This window comes from Acartia tonsa, chromosome 15 (genome assembly GCF_053477335.1).
Source record: "Acartia tonsa isolate MP-2025a chromosome 15, ASM5347733v1, whole genome shotgun sequence".
NCBI classification, from domain to species: domain Eukaryota; kingdom Metazoa; phylum Arthropoda; class Copepoda; order Calanoida; family Acartiidae; genus Acartia; species Acartia tonsa.
Window position 1 is genome coordinate 26,852,469 of NC_137274.1, and position 18,489 is coordinate 26,870,957.

General features: G+C 33.5%; 1 protein-coding gene across 1 annotated transcript; it reads left to right on the forward strand.

Moving 5' to 3' along the window:
- The first annotated feature begins 1,326 nt into the window (after window positions 1–1,326).
- Window positions 1,327–17,820, forward strand: LOC145307229 (uncharacterized). The gene is made up of 14 exons (XM_080149604.1): window positions 1,327–1,403; window positions 2,902–2,969; window positions 3,855–3,930; window positions 4,851–4,996; window positions 6,147–6,198; window positions 9,622–9,679; window positions 10,065–10,394; window positions 11,310–11,498; window positions 12,597–12,704; window positions 13,258–13,379; window positions 13,802–13,886; window positions 14,443–14,493; window positions 15,238–15,325; window positions 15,698–17,820. The coding sequence occupies exons 4-14, from the start codon at window positions 4,969–4,971 to the stop codon at window positions 15,775–15,777; spliced, it is 1,191 nt and encodes a 396-aa protein (XP_080005730.1). The 5' UTR covers window positions 1,327–1,403; window positions 2,902–2,969; window positions 3,855–3,930; window positions 4,851–4,968; the 3' UTR covers window positions 15,778–17,820.
- The last annotated feature ends 669 nt before the right edge of the window (window positions 17,821–18,489 follow it).

Here is an 18,489-nt window from a genome sequence, read left to right on the forward strand (position 1 = left end):
GACTAATGGTAGGCCAGTCTATATTTTATGACCAATGGTAGGCCAGTATACATTTAATTTGACCAATGACAGGCAAGTATACATTTTAATATATACATTGATAGGAGGAATTGCTTTAGACAACCTAATTTATTAATTTTAGATTCATCTATCTATCTATCTATCTATCTATCTATCTATCTATCTATCTATCTATCTATCTATCTATCTATCTATCTATCTATCTATCTATCTATCTATCTATCTATCTATCTATCTATCTATCTATCTATCTATCTATCTATCTATCTATCTATCTATCTATCTATCTATCTATCTATCTATCTATCTATCTATCTATCTATCTATCTATCTATCTATCTATCTATCTATCTATCTATCTATCTATCTATCTATCTATCTATCTATCTATCTATCTATCTATCTATCTATCTATCTATCTATCTATCTATCTATCTATCTATCTATCTATCTATCTATCTATCTATCTATCTATCTATCTATCTATCTATCTATCTATCTATCTATCTATCTATCTATCTATATATCTATCTATCTATCTATCTATCTATCTATCTATCTATCTATCTATCTATCTATCTATCTATCTATCTATCTATCTATCTATCTATCTATCTATCTATCTATCTATCTATCTATCTATCTATCTATCTATCTATCTATCTATCTATCTATCTATCTATCTATCTATCTATCTATCTATCTATCTATCTATCTATCTATCTATCTATCTATCTATCTATCTATTTATCTATCTATTTATCTAGGGGCGTCGTAGCTCAGTGGTAACAAACTGGGTTACGGTGATTAGAGTTCGAGTTCAAGTCCCCATTTGGCAACTCGAATTTCTCAGTTGAATACGTTCACACAACTTCCCCTGGTTGTGTAAGAAGGGAGATTATTGAGTGGTTTGGATACTTAATAGTCACGTAGATAATATCTGTACAACCCTTATCCCAAGCTCCTCTGCGGAGAGCGTCATTCATTACGGTGACTTAATTTGGGACACCTGCCATACTCGGCGAGGGTGAGGTAACAAAGAGTAGCTCCCTTGAGACAGCGGGTCAAGTCATAATGTACTTGAGCGTGGAGCTTGATAGCCCTAGTGGCTATACAAAAGTGTCTCGTCCTTCTCCATGACTACTTAGGTCCAAACACTAAGAAACAATGGCTACACACACACATCTATTTATCTATCTATCTATCTATCTATCTATCTATCTATCTATCTATCTATCTATCTATCTATCTATCTATCTATCTATCTATCTATCTATCTATCTATCTATCTATCTGTAGGTATCTGGACACACCACAAGCACGAGTAGGGCCATAAAAACGTCAACCATAGTCAAGAAAAAATCTACCACAACATTACCGAGGTAAAATAAGGAGAAAGCCTAAAATGTCACGTGTGACGTCATAAAAATATGTCTAATAAGGAAGGTTGAGAGGAGAAGTGGGAAAGGAAACCCTCAAAAAAATAGATGGATTTTTATGACGTCACACGTGTTATTTTAGGCTTTCCCAAAATAAGTTTTAACGTCTTTAGTTTTGACGCGGCGTTGTTGAGGCGAGAGACTTGATCTCATCAATTCCCTAACGACGAGCGGATTCGCTAAATGTTCGCTCGTACATCTGTATGTAATTTCGTCCATCTTTTTAAAAGCGAAGCTTTTCTATAATTAGGGTCGGTCCGTCCGTAACGGATAGCTTTTGTCGTTAATTTAGGCATGTTAGAATTGTCCTATCGATTTCAAATTTTGCATGGTGATTCCTTTAATAGTTTGGTACGATTTATTAAGCGTAGCTACTCTATAATCATTACCAAAATGTCCGTACGTCCTTTTAAACATGTTGATTTTTTTACTTTTTTTTACAACAAATTTTTGTGTGATCTATTCATCCGATTATTCTGATTTTTGTTATATTGATTACTGGGACAACAAAGTATAATTTTATAAGCGAAGCAGCTCTATAATCAAGTCCTAAAAATGTAAGTATGTCCATAAACATTATCCTGTATAAAGCAGTTTTTCAACAAATTTACTTACAATTTTGCTTCGACTCTTATACATTTATATTCTTATTATTCAGTTCTGACAATATACACGTGTTAATGTCCGTTTGTCCTACCGTTCAGTTCTTTGCTTTTATGGATGTTGTCATCCTCCTTGTTTTCTAGAAATCTACTCTATAACTATTTAGGTATGTCTATACGTACTACCGTCAATCCGCAGGGATATACAGGGATAAGACAATGGCCGATAAATTAATATACATACATTCCCAATTATAAAAAAATTACTCCTTCTGTAGATTATAATAGTGGTTGAAATGTTTGGACACTCAAATTTATGAACCAACCATTGAAATTCCATCAAAAGAGTCCAAAGTTGTAAAGTTAAGAAATAGTTATTTATCGCATCGTATCGTAAACAGCTTTCCGCGGATATAAAAATGTTCAATTATAACATTAAAACTAGGTTTGTTAGTTCTGAGATTACGAAAGAACGCGCGGTTTTAATATTATGATTGTATATTTTTATATTCGTAGAAAATTGTATAATAATACAATACGATTTCAATACATCAATTTATCAGCCATTGTCTTATCCCTTTAGATCCCTGATTTTTATAGTTGTTTATCTCTTCGTATTATAGACAGCTTTCCGCGAGCATTATCCGCGGATAGTATGGCTGAGAGCCAGTTCTAATCCACCGGATATTAATCGGTTTCAATATTTTAGTAATGGCGGAGTCAGCGCTAAAGAATCGGAATTAGAAGTATTATAAACGTCTTTCCGCAAATATTATGCGGATAGTATGGCTGAAAACCGGTTCTAATCCACCGGATATTAATCGGTTTCAATATTTTAGTAATGATGGAGTGAGCGCTAAAGAAGCATGGGAGCGGAGAAAAAATTATGATCCTCTGATAGCTTCAGGTAATAGCATTGTATTATAGACAGCTTTCCGCGGATATTATGCGGATAGTATGACTAAGAACCAGTTTTAATCCACCGGATATTAATCGGTTTTGCAATACCTTGAAAAAATATGATACTCTGATTAATTAATTGATATATTCATTGACCAATGACAGGCCAGTATACATACAAATTGACCAATGACTGTTTATTAGGCTAGTCCCCAAAGTTTTATAATATCGTTAGTTTTTTCGTTGGCTTAAAAACTAAGGGGACTAAAATTAATTTTAATTGGTTGTTTAACTTGAATCTTCAGAAGGGGTAATTTTGTGTATCATAATTTAGGATGTACATCAAGTTATTGTCCATTGTCATATACCTTTAGATCCCTGACTAAATGGACCTCCAGAAAAAGGTCATGCAAACAAAGTTGTGGAAATTTCAGTGTGTAAGAAAGAACCAGTTTCTATCTATCTATATCTAAGTATCTATCTATCTATCAATAAATTTCAGTATGTAAGAAAGAACCAGTTTCTATCTATCTATCAATAAATTTTAGGACGTAAGAAAGAACCAGTTTCTATCTATCTATCTTTATATCTATTTATGTATTTATCTATCTATCTAAGTATCTATCTATCAATAAATTTTAGGACGTAAGAAAGAAGCAATTTCTATCTATCTATCTTTATATATATTTATGTATTTATCTATCTATCTATCTATAAATTTCAGGACATAAAAAAGAACCAGTTTCTATCTATCATTGTATGTATCTATCTATCTATAATTTTCAGGACATAAGAAAGAACTAGTTTCTATCTATCTATCTATCTTTATATATATTTATGTATCTATCTATCTATCTAAGTATTTTTCTATCTATCTATCTATGAATTTCAGGACGAAAGAAAGAACCGGTTTCTGGAAGAAAAAGTTCTAGTTCAAGTATTGGGAGGTCACCTAGAGAGGATATCAAGTTAGTATCTATCTATCTATTCATATGTATCTATCTATCTATCTATTTATATATATCTATCTATCTATTCATATGTTTCTATCTATCTATTCACATGTATCTATCTATCTATTCATATGTATCTATCTATCTATGATGAAGTTCAATCTGTCCTACGCTTGATTCCTGTGACGTCATAAAAATTAGGGGGATGTGATTAGAAGTGGGAAAGAAAGAAATTGATAATCCCTCATTTTTATGACGTCACAGGAATCAAAAGTAGTACAGATTGTGCTTCGTCTCTATCTATTTATATATGTCTGTCTGTCTGTATGTATGTGTGTCTATCTATCTATCAATTTGTCTATCTATCCCTCATTGGGAGGTCACTAAGAGAGGATATTAAGTTAGTATATATCTATCTATAAATCTGTCGGTCTGTACGTCTGTCTGTCTGTCTATCTCTCACAATAGGAGGTCACCTAGAGAGGATTCAAGTAAGTATCTATTTATCTATCTCTCTATCTGTTTGTCTGTCTGTGTGTATGTATGTATATCTATCTATCTGTTTGTCTTTCTGTCTATTTGTCTATCTATCTAACAGAGAAGATAGATAGTGTAGCATATTATTTATCTATATATCTGTCTGTATGTCTGTTTGTCTTTATAATTTTCCGTATGTCTGTCTGTCTGTCTATATATCTATCTATCTATATCTCCTTCTCATTGGGAGGTCAACTAGAGAAGATATCTATCTATCTGTTTGTCTGTCTATCTGTCTGTCTATGTCTATCTATCTATCTATATATCTATCTATCTATCTATCTATCTATCTATATATCTATCTATCTATCTATCTATCTATCTATCTATCTATCTATCTATCTATCTATATATCTATCTATCTATCTATCTATCTATCTATCTATCTCTCTATTTAGATATGAGGAGAGGGGCAGTGCAAAATCCGCCAGCTCCGACAGCAGCGGATACTTCAGCCGGGGGGAGGTTGGGAGACACCCCTCCTCCCTAAACAGAGGGGATGGGGGCAGGTTCAGTATGAGGGGGAACCCTCATAAACTTAAAGGTTGGTATTTACAGTCTTTTAATACTTTGGGTACCCCGGTAAATTTTAGTCTCCAATGTCAAGTAAGATGCTGTTATAATACTTTGGGAACCACAGTAAATTTTATTCCCCAATAACTAATAAGATACTGTTATAATACTTTGGGTACCACAGTAAATTACAGTAATCAATGTCTAATTAGATGCTGTTATAATACTTTGGGTACCACGGTAAATTACAGTCCCCAATGTCTAATAAGATGTTGTTATAATACTTTGGGTACCACAGTAAATTTTAGTACCCAATGTTCAATAAGATGCTGTTATAATACTTTGGGTACCACAGTAAATTTTAGTCCCCAATATCTAATAATATCTAATACTTTGGGTACTACGGTAAATTACAGTCCCAAATGTCTAATAAGATGCTATTATAATACTTTGGGTACCACAGTAAATTACAGTTCCCGATGTCCAATTAGATACTGTTGTAATACTTTGGGTACCGCGGAAATTTTCAGGGGGGGGGGGTGGTTGGTAGGTTTATCATTAGGGGCAACACACATTAACTTAAAGGTTGGTATATTTAGTTTTTAAAAGCGAAGGTATAATTGGGGTCGGTCCGTCCGTCCGTCGTTAAGTTAGGCATGTTAGAATTGTCCTATCGATTTCAAACTTTACATTATGATTCCTGTAGCAGTTAGGTGCTATTTGGAAAGCGTATTACATCTATAATTGTTACTAGAAAGTCTGTAATTCCATTTTAGATATGTTAACTTTTAACTTTTTTAATAACAACTTTCTACGTGATGTAATAATCCGATTCATTTGATTTTTTTATTACTGATTCTTATTACAATAAGGTACAATTTTATAAACAAAACATCTTTATAATCAAGTCTTAAAAATGTCAGTATGTCATTAAACAGTATTATGTGTGTTAAGAATAGCAACAAATTTACGTAAAAATAATTTTGTCAAAACTTTATATTTTGTATATTCAGTTCTGACACTCTACACAAGTGTTAATGTTCGTTTGTTTTACTGTTTCAGAGCTTCGCTATTATGGATGTTGTCATCCTTGAATATTCTTGCTTAATTGTGTTTATAATACATAGGAGCAGGGATTTTAAGGGATAAGACAATGGATGATAATCTTATTTTTATTTTAGCAATTTCGAGGCCAGGAGTTGTTAGTTCTAAACCTGCTAATAAACCACAGAGGTAAAGATAGATAGATAGATATATAGATAGATAGATAGATAGACTACATTGACAGGTAGATAGATAGATAGATATGGTGCATTATTTGCCAAATGTACCACTTTTCTGCACTACCTCTCCGATTTTGTTAATACTCTATATTTTGGTCCGTTGGATGATTCAAGGATGCTGGATGGCAAAAAAAAAGTTTCAGAGTCCCTGGATGTCTAGATATCTAGCTATCTATGAAGGTAGGTAACAAAAATTTAAAAAACACCCATTTTTTCACAATTTTAAAAATTAATTTTTTCATCAATCTTACATTCAACCTATACATGTTATACACCAAAATGATCGTTTATTCATGTAAAAAGCGCACATAATGCTATTTTGGCCAAAACTCTAATTTTACAGGGTGTCCAACAAAAAGTGTATTTTGGATATCTAGCGTAATACCCAAAATACCTGTCCGAAAAAAAATCATTTTTTTTTGGCTTAAATCCTGTGTTTTATCTATGGGCATATGTGGTATATAACGGTTCGGAGGACCTGGGACTATAAGGTTGTCAAATTTCATTTTGGAACACCCTGTAAATGTGATTTTTGTGTCTGTAGAGCTAAAACTTGGTCCAAATTGGCTATTTTTTTCAAATTACTCTAATATGTGTCTTAGTATGTTTGGCCATAGTGTTTTCTGACCAGATCAATATTTTCCTATTTTTTGGACACCCTGTATTTTCAAAAAAAGAAAGAAAAAAATTTTAGTTTTTTTAAATTTTTTTTTCTATTTTTAAGTTACTTAAAACTGTCATATAGATAGAGATTTTGACTAATAACAATAATATTTGCCTATTTTACAAATTTTTACACTTTTGGGACACCCTGTGCATGTTTTTGAAAAATGATGGTTTTTGCCCATTTTTGGGAGGAAGGGGTCGTTTTAAGGCCATAGACTATTTCTTCATTTTTGTAGAACTTTTCAAGATACATCATTTGTTATTTATGCAAAAAGCGCAAAAACCGAACCGTTTTGCCGTTATTCACCGACAAAGGCGGAATTTTTTACGTTTTTTGCCGTTCCCGCATTTAGGTAGGAAGACGTTGATTTTTCAAGATAACTGTTAAATACTTTTATTTAGGCATTTTATTTTACTAAATTTCATATAAAGTAAAAATTTTGGTATATCCAACCGATTTTTGTCAAAAGGAATTTCAAATGCACATGGTTTATGTTTCTTTTATTACTTATGTTATAGCAATTATTTATATTATATACACTTCATTTTCTTGTTTTAACAATTGAAATCCATCTCGACGAAAAACGCTGCACAAAAAATTTGACTTAATATAAATTTTAGAAAATTAAATTTCCTAAATAAAAGTACTTCAGAGTAATCTTGAAAAATCAACGTCTTCCTACCTAAAATGCGCATTAAATCCTTGGGAACGGCAAAAACGTAAAAAAGTCCGCCTTTGGCAGTGAATAACGGCAAAACGGTTCGGTTTTTGCGCTTTTTGCATAAATAAATGTATCTTGAAAAGTTCTACAAAAATGAAGAAATAGTCTATGGCCTTAAAACGACTCCTTTCTCCCAAAAATGGGCAAAAACCATCATTTTTCAAAAACATGCACTGGGTGTCCCAAAAGTGTAAAAATTTGTAAAATAGGCAAATATTATTGTTATTAGTCAAAATCTCTATCTATATGACAGTTTTAAGTAACTTAAAAATAGAAAAAAATTTTTAAAAAAACTTAAATTTTTTTCTTTCTTTTTTTGAAAATACAGGGTGTCCAAAAAATAGGAAAATATTGATCTGGTCAGAAAACACTATGGCCAAACATACTAAGACACAACGGCAAAACGGTTCGGTTTTTGCGCTTTTTGCATAAATAACAAATGATGTATCTTGAAAAGTTCTACAAAAATGAAGAAATAGTCTATGGCCTTAAAACGACTCCTTCCTCCCAAAAATTGGCAAAAACCATCATTTTTCAAAAACATGCACAGGGTGTCCCAAAAGTGTAAAAATTTGTAAAATAGGCAAATATTATTGTTATTAGTCAAAATCTGTATCTATATGACAGTTTTAAGTAACTTAAAAATAGAAAAAAAATTTAAAAAAAACTTAAATTTTTTTCTTTCTTTTTTTGAAAATACAGGGTGTCCAAAAAATAGGAAAATATTGATCTGGTCAGAAAACACTATGGCCAAACATACTAAGACACATATTAGAGTAATTTGAAAAAAATAGCCAATTTGGACCAAGTTTTAGCTCTACAGACACAAAAATCACATTTACAGGGTGTTCCAAAATGAAATTTGACAACCTTATAGTCCCAGGTCCTCCGAACCGTTATATACCACATATGCCCATAGATAAAACACAGGATTTAAGCCAAAAAAAAATGATTTTTTTTCGGACAGGTATTTTGGGTATTACGCTAGATATCCAAAATACACTTTTTGTTGGACACCCTGTAAAATTAGAGTTTTGGCCAAAATAGTATAATGTGCGCTTTTTACATGAATAAACGATCATTTTGGTGTATAAAATGTATAGGTTGGATGTAAGATTGATGAAAAAATTAATTTTTTAAATTGTGAAAAAATGGGTGTTTTTTAAATTTTTGTTACCTACCTTCATAGATAGCTAGATATCTAGACATCCAGGGACTCTGAAACTTTTTTTTGGCCATCCAGCATCCTTGAATCACCCAACGGACCAAAATATAGAGTATTAACAAAATCGGGGAGGTAGTGCAGAAAAGTGGTACATTTGGCAAATAATGCACCATATACGAGATAGATTGATTGATAGTAGTAATTGATAGATTGATAAACTTGCAAATATACAAATTGACAGAATGACAGACAGACAGACAGACAGACAGACAGACAGACAGACAGACAGACAGATGACATATATAGATAGATAGACAGACAGATAGACTGATAAACATATTTTTAGTAGTGAAGCTACTCTATATTTCACTTTGTCTGTCCGTCAGTCCATACCGCTCAGCTACTATTAAAGATAGACGTCTGAAATATTTAGTGAAGATTCCTAAGACATATATGCGTATCTAAACTATACATTGTTTTGTCCGTCTGTCTGTCCGTCATTTTTTAAAAGATATAAACGTTTTTCTTTTAAGGTTTCGTGATTTAATTGTTTAAAATATTTTTCTCGTATTCATTCGAATCCGGTGGACAGGAGCCGGTTCTCATGAATACGAAAAAACTATGTCTAGCATCGTATTATATCCAGTTTTCTACGAATATAGAAATGTACAATCATAAGATTAAAATTAGTTTTTTTTAGCCGGTGCCTTTGGCACCACGGGGCTAAAAAAACTAGTTTTAATCTTATAATTGTACATTCTAAATCCGCGGAAAGCCGTTTATAATATGATACGAGAAATAACTATTAAATTTTTTTTAGTAAATTATTGGCAACTGACAAACAAAACAGTAGAAGTAGTTCATGCTTAACTTCCAAGGTAATATCCGCTGGATTAGAACCGGTTCTCAGTCATACTATCCGCATAATATCCGCGGAAAGCTGTATAAAATACTTTGCTTTGAATAAATATATAAAACTGAGGGATCTAATGGGATAAAGCAATGACCGATAAATTGATGTACATCTCCAATGATGAAAAGCAATGATTACAAATAGTGGTTGAAATGATTGGACACACAACCTAATAAATCAACCAATCAAAACTCAAGAAAAGTCCCCAAAGATGTTAAGCCAACGAATAAGAAAACGTGGAGACAATCCCTACAACTATTTATGCAGCCCCCCCCCCCTGAAATATATACTGATCCATCTAACCATCTATATATCTACCTATCTATCTATCTACTTGTTTATTTTGCTAGGAGGCAGAATTCCAAGCGTGGAAACGGCGGAAAAACTACGATCCGTTAAAATCCGCCACTGCAAGCGCCGCTGGTATCCGAAATGGCAGTGCCAACAGCACTATCCGTGAAAACGGAAATAGTGCAAACTGCGATCGTAGCATTGGTAACTCCTCGTTAATTGGCTCTCACAGGTCAAGTGGCGGAGAAAGCGATAGTGGCGGCGGAAGGTTTTCAGGCACCAACGAAAACAACGGTGGCAGATTTGCAAGAAGTCCACGGAATGCCTATGCTCCCTCACCAACCCCCCATCACCAACAGACCGGGTCTATTCAACATAAAAGAATTCAGGTACACAACTTTATAACATTTTCCCACACTCTATAATATTTTCCCACGCTGTATAATATTTTCCCACACTCTATAATATTTTCCCACGTGGTAACATTTTCCCACACTTTATAATATTTTCCCATGCTGTATATTATTTTTCCACATTCTATAATATTTTCCCACACTGTATAATATTTTTCCACACTCTATAATATTTTCTCATGCATTATGCTCCATTCCCAACCCCCCCATCACCAACAGACCGGGTTTATTCAACATAAAAGAATTCAGGTACAGAACTTTATAATATTTTCCCACACTCTATAATATTTTCCCACACTCTATAATATTTTTCCACACTCTATGATATTTTCTCACGCATTATGCTCCATTCCCAACCCCCCTCCCCATCACCAACAGACCGGGTCTATTCAACATAATAGAATTCAGGTAGAGACTTTTAAACCTCAATCTTAACTATTGGGTCTTTTGCATTAAAGTGTCAGGTTTGAGTCGTGAAAACAATGCAATAATAATTTCTATAAAAAAACTCACGACCATGGCTCAACATGTAGTGCATCCACCTGTCATTGGGGAGGTTTGAATCTAATAGGAGCAATGCCTTGGCCCAAAACAGGTGCAACTCATTACTTTGCACAGTTAAGACTTCTCAGACAAAGGAGGTACAATACAAGAGTTGGTTGTCTTATGGATTTTACATAACATAATACCCTGGGTGTTTGGATGGAAAAGGAGAGATCTTGCTCCCCTTAGTTATCCTGGGTTGATGGACCTATAAGGTATTTCATCCAGGTGATGATTTGTATTCAGGAAATGAGTCAGAGCTTCACATAGCTTGAAGTTGTGGTGTACACCCCTTGCTTCAACAAGTCATGCTCAATTATGTACTAATATCAAATTTTATTGTTACAGGAAATGAGCCAAAGCTTGATTCACGGTGGTGCCGTAAGTCGAGGCTCCCACCACGTGGCTTCAACAAGTGATCAACCACCTCCCATGCAGCGCAGTGCCTCGTTCCATTATGAGAATATACGCATGCGCGGTGCAAGCAATGGAAATAGCGGAGAGTCAGACCATCATCAATTGCGTATGTACAGTTTACAGGAAATTTTATGGATATTTTTTTATGGTTTATGGCAAAATTAATGTTTTTCCAGTATAACCTTTAATCTGATTATTAATGGCTAGAAAAAATGAACCCCATCCCTCCACCTAAAAAATGAACTCCATCCCTTCACCTAAAAAATGAACCCCATCCCTCCACCTAAAAAATGAACTCCATCCCTTCACCTAAAAAATGAACCCCATCCCTCCACCTAAAAAATGAACTCCATCCCTTCACCTAAAAAATGAACCCCATCCCTCCACCTAAAAAATGAACTCCATCCCTTCACCTAAAAAATGAACCCCATCCCTCCACCTAAAAAATGAACTCCATCCCTTCACCTAAAAAATGAACCCCATCCCTCTACCTAAAAAATGAACTCCATCCCTTCACCTAAAAAATGAACCCCATCCCTCCACCTAAAAAAATATATATTTTGAATATTCTTTTAAAATCTGAGAATTGGGGCAGGATCCTCTCCTCCCACTTCAAGTTGAGGCCTCTAAGGGCATAGCCTCTAGTTAGTTTACATTTCATTTAGGAGCGACAATCTTTAGCTCAATGCAAGCCTTACATCTTCCTTTTATGACATATTCAGCGTTATCATTCACACTAATGCCACATGGTAATAGTTATTTCTTGCATAGTATCATAAATAGCTTTCCGCGGATTTAAAAATGTACAATTATAAGATTAAAACCAGCTTTTTTTAGCCCCAAGATGCCGAAGGCATGGTCAAAAGAATTGTTTTAATCTTATGATTTGTACATTTTTATATACATAGAAAACTGGATAGAATATGATGCTGTTCATAATTTTTCTTAGGGTTTGGATCTAAGTAGTCATGGAGTAAGCTGAGACACTTTTGCATAGTCACTTGGGCTATCAAGCTCCACGTTCAAGCACATTATGACTTGACCCGCTATCTCATGAGAGCTACTCATTATTACCTCACCCTCGCCAAGCATGGCAGGTGTCCCAAATTAAGTCACCGTAATGAATGATACTCTCCGCAGTATTGCTTAGAACTGCTTCTAATCCACTGGATAATAATCAATTTTGAATGAATATGAGAAAATATCCATATGACTGCGCAGGGCACACATCCGGATGATTTTGCACCACGTGGTGGTGGAATGCGCGGGAACACAAGTGAAGATGAGAGCACCGAGGATTATGGTTCCGGATGTGATTCATCTAATGTAAGTATTTGGCATACCCGCGACTGTGGCTCAATACGTAGTGCATCGGCTCATTTTTGAGGAGGTGATAGGTTCGAATCTTGGCCTGATGTAAAGTGTCATAAGTAAAGACGTTAAAAGCAGTTCCTACTGCTGCAATGTTGTAAAGACAAGAGCACCAAGGATTATGGCTCTGGATGAGGTGATAGGTTCGAATCTCAGCTCGATACCACGTCAAAACTAAAGATGTTAAAACAGTTCCTACTGCTACTATGTTGTATAGATAAGAATATGGAGGTTATCGTTTCAGTTGTGATTCATCCATTGTTAGTATTAAGCACACCCATGACCGTGGCTCAACATGTAGCATATCCGCGCATTGTCAAGAAGGTGATAGGTTTGAATCTTGGCCTGACACTAAAGATGTTGATGTCATTTATTCACTGTATTATGAAAATTATCTGTAATTTGATGCTATACATAATTTTTCAGTATCATTGAGAACCGGTTATAATCCACCGAATATTAATTGTTTTCAAAGCCATACTGGAAATAACTATTCTTGTTCCTTTAGGCTGAAGGAGTGCCACGGCATTATTATTTGGACGAAGATGAGTTGATCCTGCCCATCTATCCATCCAGCTCACATAGATCCATCTATAATAGGTCCTTGTCACCAAAACCTTCTCCTTCTAGGTATGTATAATATTTTCACATGCTCTATAATATTTTCACACGCTCTATATTATCTATCCATCCAGCTCGCATAGATCCATCAGGTTCTTGTCACTGAAACCTTCCCCTTCCCACGCTCTATAATTTTTTCCCATGCTCAATAATATTTTCCCATGCTCTATAATACTTTTCCACACTCTATAAGATTTTCCCGTGCTCTATAGATTTTCCCATGCTTTATAATATTTTCCCACCCTCTTTAATATTTTCCCACCCTCTATAATATTTCCCACACTCTAAAATATTTTCCCATGCCCTATAATATTTTCCTATACTCTATAATATTTTCCCACGCACTATAATATTTCCCACACTCTTCAATATTTTCCCACGCCCTATATTCCCACAATCTATAATAATTTCCAACGCTCTAAAATATTTAGATCAAGATCAAGATTGGAGGCTCTGGATAATCTAGTCATTTCAACAATTTATTCAGTATCAAGCAAATTATGCAATAACACACAGGTAAGGAAATAAAGTAAAACCGATTAATATCCGCTGGATTAGAACCGGTTCTCAGTCATACCATCGGCATAATATCCGCAGCAAGATGTCTTTAATACGATGCTATAAATAAGTATATAAAACTGAGGGATCTGAAGGGAAAAGACAATGGCTGATAAATTGATGTACATTCCCTTTGATGATTACCCCTCCTGTAGATGACAATTTGTGGTTAAAACGTTTGAACACTCAACTTAATAAAAGAACCAATCAAAAGTCAGTAAAAGTCTCCAAAGCTAATGAATAAGAATATGTTATTGTAAAACCTTGAGAACTAGTGCAATAAACAACCCATATCCGGCGTTAGCCGGATATCCTGCGTTTGAAATCAGCCGGATATCCGGTATCCGGTATCCGGCCAAAAAAGTATCCGGCCCAACCCTAGTTGAAACATTTAAACACTCAAGATAAATTTTATGATATATGTCAATTAATGATGACACAAAATCAACCCTTCTGTAGATTTAAAATAGTGGTTAAAATGTTTAAACACTTAAGATAAATGTTATCATTTTAGTCAATACTGAAGCGAGCAGGACTCACTTTTCCACCAGCAGATGAAGATCAGGTTCGTATCTATCTATCTGTCTGTCTGTCTGTTTATCTATTTGTCTATCTTTCTATCAGAATGTTTGTCTGTTTGTCTGTATGTATCTGTCTTTATGTTTGTCTCTGTGTCTGTCTGTTTGGCTGTCAGTATCTCTGTCAGCTTGTATGTTTATCTGTTTTTTCTGTATCTGTCTGTTTTAGTATGTCTCAATCTATCTGTCTGTCTATCTTGCAGTACGCATGTCTGTCTGTCTATCTATCTATCTGTCTGTCTATCTATCTGTCTGTCTATCTATCTGTCTGTTTGTCTTTCTTGCAGTATGTATGTATGTCTGTTTGTTTGTCTGTATGACTGTCTGTTTGTTTGTCTGTCTGTCAGTATGTTTGTCATTATTTATGTCTGTCTGTCTATTTATCTGGCAGTATTTTTGTCTGTTTGTCAGTCTGTATCTGTCTTTCAGTATTTCTGTAAATATATCTGTCAGAATGTCTTTCAGTATGTCTTAACAGTATGTCTGTCTGTTTGTTTGTATTTTTTGTCTGTGTGTATGTCTGTATGTTTGTTTGTTTGGCAGTCTGTTAAATTTGTCTGATTGTCTGTTTGTTATAATATTACAAAAATGATTTCTTGGGTTTATAAAGGAACTGTTTTTGTATATTGGTTCAAAAAAGGTCTGTTTTAAAAGTATTTTTGACAGAGTGTTGGGCAAATACATGATCAAACATATAAAAATTTACAAACTTTATGATATGCTGTATCTAGGCGACAACACTGGAGACAGTATTATACTTGTTGGAGGATGTGGACTTGCCATGCAGTCCAGCAAAGAAAACCTCCAGAGAATTGTCAGGTATCCCCTGGATTAGAACTGGTTCTCAGTTATACATCCGCCGATTAGTCAATGGCCGATAAATTGATGTACATCTCCAATGATAATTGATGATGATACACAAAATTAATTAAAACAACAATTTTCCAGAATGGCTTTAAAACCGATTAATGTCCGGTGGATTATAACCTATTCTCAGCCATTCTGGAAAATCATGTATAGCATCATATTGCATACAATTTTCCACGTACATATAAATAAAAATCATAAGATAAATACCAGTTTTGTTAAATCTGTGTCTCCATTGCCCTGGCACTAACATGGTTTAAATTTTCATTTTACTATCTACGTAAAGCTGTCTTTGATACCATAAATAATTATCATTTTGTTTAGGTACCTTGAGAAACTTGAAAAAGGTTGAGCAAGCGCTGGAAGTCCTTCATAAACTAATTGAGAGTGACCAAGATGATTGATGAACAACCCTGAAAATCTTGAAGAATCTAGTTGCTATGTTACGCACAGAAAAGCTATATTTTGCAAGATTTTGCAATAATATAATGCGATAAATAGCTCTTTTCTAAAATAAAGCATTTATAGAATAATCTGATATTGAAAATAGCTGAATTCACATAAAAAACATCACAGGGAGGGAGGGGACATTGGGCTGTTTATTGCACTAGTCCCCAAATACAACCTTTTAACACTCAACTTAAATAACCAACCAATCAAAATCAAAGTCCCTAAAGTTGTTATGCTAACGTATAAGAAAACGTTACTATAAAACTTTGGGGACTAGAGTAATACACAGCCTATTGTCCCCTCCCTTCCTGTATGCGCAGAGCCTTATGTTGATATTATTACTGCACATTACTTGAGTATTGAAAAGTTGAGATTTTAGCAATTTGAGATTCATCAATCGTAGCTTATATTGCATAACTATTATTTGTCCAATGAAAAGATTTTATTTGTTCATAAATCAACCAATAGAAAAAGTTTATATTGTAGTATATAAATTTAATAGCCAATCAGAGAAGCGAATTTGATCATGTGACCATTAATTGTCCAATGAAAATTAATCAACCAATAGAAAGAGTTTATTTGTCTTATAAAAATTATTTAGCCAATTGGGTAAGAGGATTTTGAACATGTGACCAAATTGAACAAATCATAGAAGAGTATTGAACATCATGACAATCCTTTGACCAATGAAATGAGTTTATTTAATCATATGATTATTAATCAACCAATAGAAAGAGTTTATTTGTCTTATGAAAATTATTTAGTCAATTTGATCAGAGGATTTTGAACATGTGACCAAATTGAACCAATCACAGAAGAGTTGTTAACAACATGACAATCCTTTGACCAATGAAATGAGTTTATTTAACCATATGGTTATTAATCAACCAATAGGAAGAGTTTATTTGTCTTATGAAAATTATTTAGCCAATTGGATAAGAGGATTTTGAACATGTGACCAAATTGAACCAATAACAGAAGAGTTGTTAACAACATGACAATCCTTTGACCAATGAAATGAGTTTATTTAATCATATGGTTATTAATCAACCATTAGGAAGTGATTTTCTTAATCATAATGAAATTTAATTAGCCAATTGGATAAGAGGATTTTGAACATGTGACCAAATTGAACCAATCACAGAAGAGTTGTTAACAACATGACAATCCTTTGACCAATGAAATGAGTTTATTTAATAATATGATTATTAATCAACCAATAGGAAGAGTTTATTTCATCATATGATTATTAATCAACCAATAAGAGATGAATATTTAACTATGTGACCAATAATTGGCCAATTAAAAAGTTGATTTATTCATATGTGATACAGTGTGTTTTATTTATGAAAACTTTTGAAAGCAATTTTACCCTTTTTAGACATGGCCTTCAAACTTAAAATTTTCTAGTATTTTCCCCAATAGTATCTCTATCAATTTCTAGCTCAACTTTGAAGCGTTTTGTAGCCGTTCTTGCAAAGGGTAGACGCTTTGAGCATAAGAAAAATGCGCTAAAACCATTTTTAGATGTTGAGACCTTAGTTTTGAATTTTTGATTTTATTTTATTTTTTAAATAAAAATAATTTTGCATATTATCTTTTTAATAGTGAAAAAAATCCACTAATATGTAGTTGAAGCATTTTTAATAGGCGATAATGAAATGTAAATTACACTGGTACCCAAGGTTTTATATTAATAGTATCCTACTCGTTGCTTTAAAAACTTTGGGTACTTTTATTGAATTGCATACTAGTAGTATCCAAACATGTAAACCTCTTCTTATTTTAATCTATATAAGGGATAATTTTGTTTATTTTCATTTGGGATATTCAACCATTAATAGTCCATGTTGCTCGCCAGTTTCTCAGACATTGGCGGAGGTATCGTTTTGTATCAGGAATCTAAAGGGATAAGACAATGGCTGATAAATCAATTTACATCCCCAATGATGTTACACAGAATTACCCCTTTAGTAAATCAAAATTATTGGTCGAATAGAACACTCAACATTGAAACTTTGGGGACTAGTGTAATAAACAGACCATTGTCCTCTCTCTCTCTCTCTCTGAACTAATAGGCAAGAAAATTTTATAGAATATGTCGTGTTGATTTTTAAAATAGTATGTTGTGATTTTTATATGATAATTTTAATAGTGTTTCATAAATTATACCTTAGTCAAAACTTAGTTTTAAATTTAAAAATCTTCTAAAATTGTCCTCAAACAAGTTTAGAAATCAGCAGGGAGGGAGGGGACATTGAGCTGTTAATTACACTAGTCCCCATAGTTTAAGAATAATGTTTTCTTTGGAGACTTATATTGAATTTTGATTGGTTTTTGCATTAAATTTAGTGTTCCAAAGGTATCAACCACTAATTATAATCTACTGAAAGGGTAATTTTATGTGTCATCATTGGAATTGTGCATCAGTTAATCGGCCATTGTCTTATCCCTTTAGAGCCCTGCATTTTTGTATATTTTTCATTTGTATCTTAGAGATAGAAAATTTGTATTATAAATTTAATAATTGTAATTTTGCTTATAATGAAGCCGTCCAAAATAAAATTAACTTTATGCAAAAAAAAAGTGTTTTCAAAAGCAAAGCTTTTCTGTAATTAGGGTCGGTCTACGTCCTTTGTACATTAGTCTGTCACGTACATTTCTGA

Excerpts from the sequence above, each read along its gene's own strand:
- LOC145307229 (XM_080149604.1), top strand. The coding sequence starts at position 4,969 with ATGAGGGGGAACCCTCATAAACTTAAAG. Across the intron at positions 4,997-6,146 it reads GAACCCTCATAAACTTAAAG|CAATTTCGAGGCCAGGAGTT; the intron begins GTTGGTATTTAC and ends TTTTTATTTTAG. Across the intron at positions 15,326-15,697 it reads AACCTCCAGAGAATTGTCAG|GTACCTTGAGAAACTTGAAA; the intron begins GTATCCCCTGGA and ends CATTTTGTTTAG.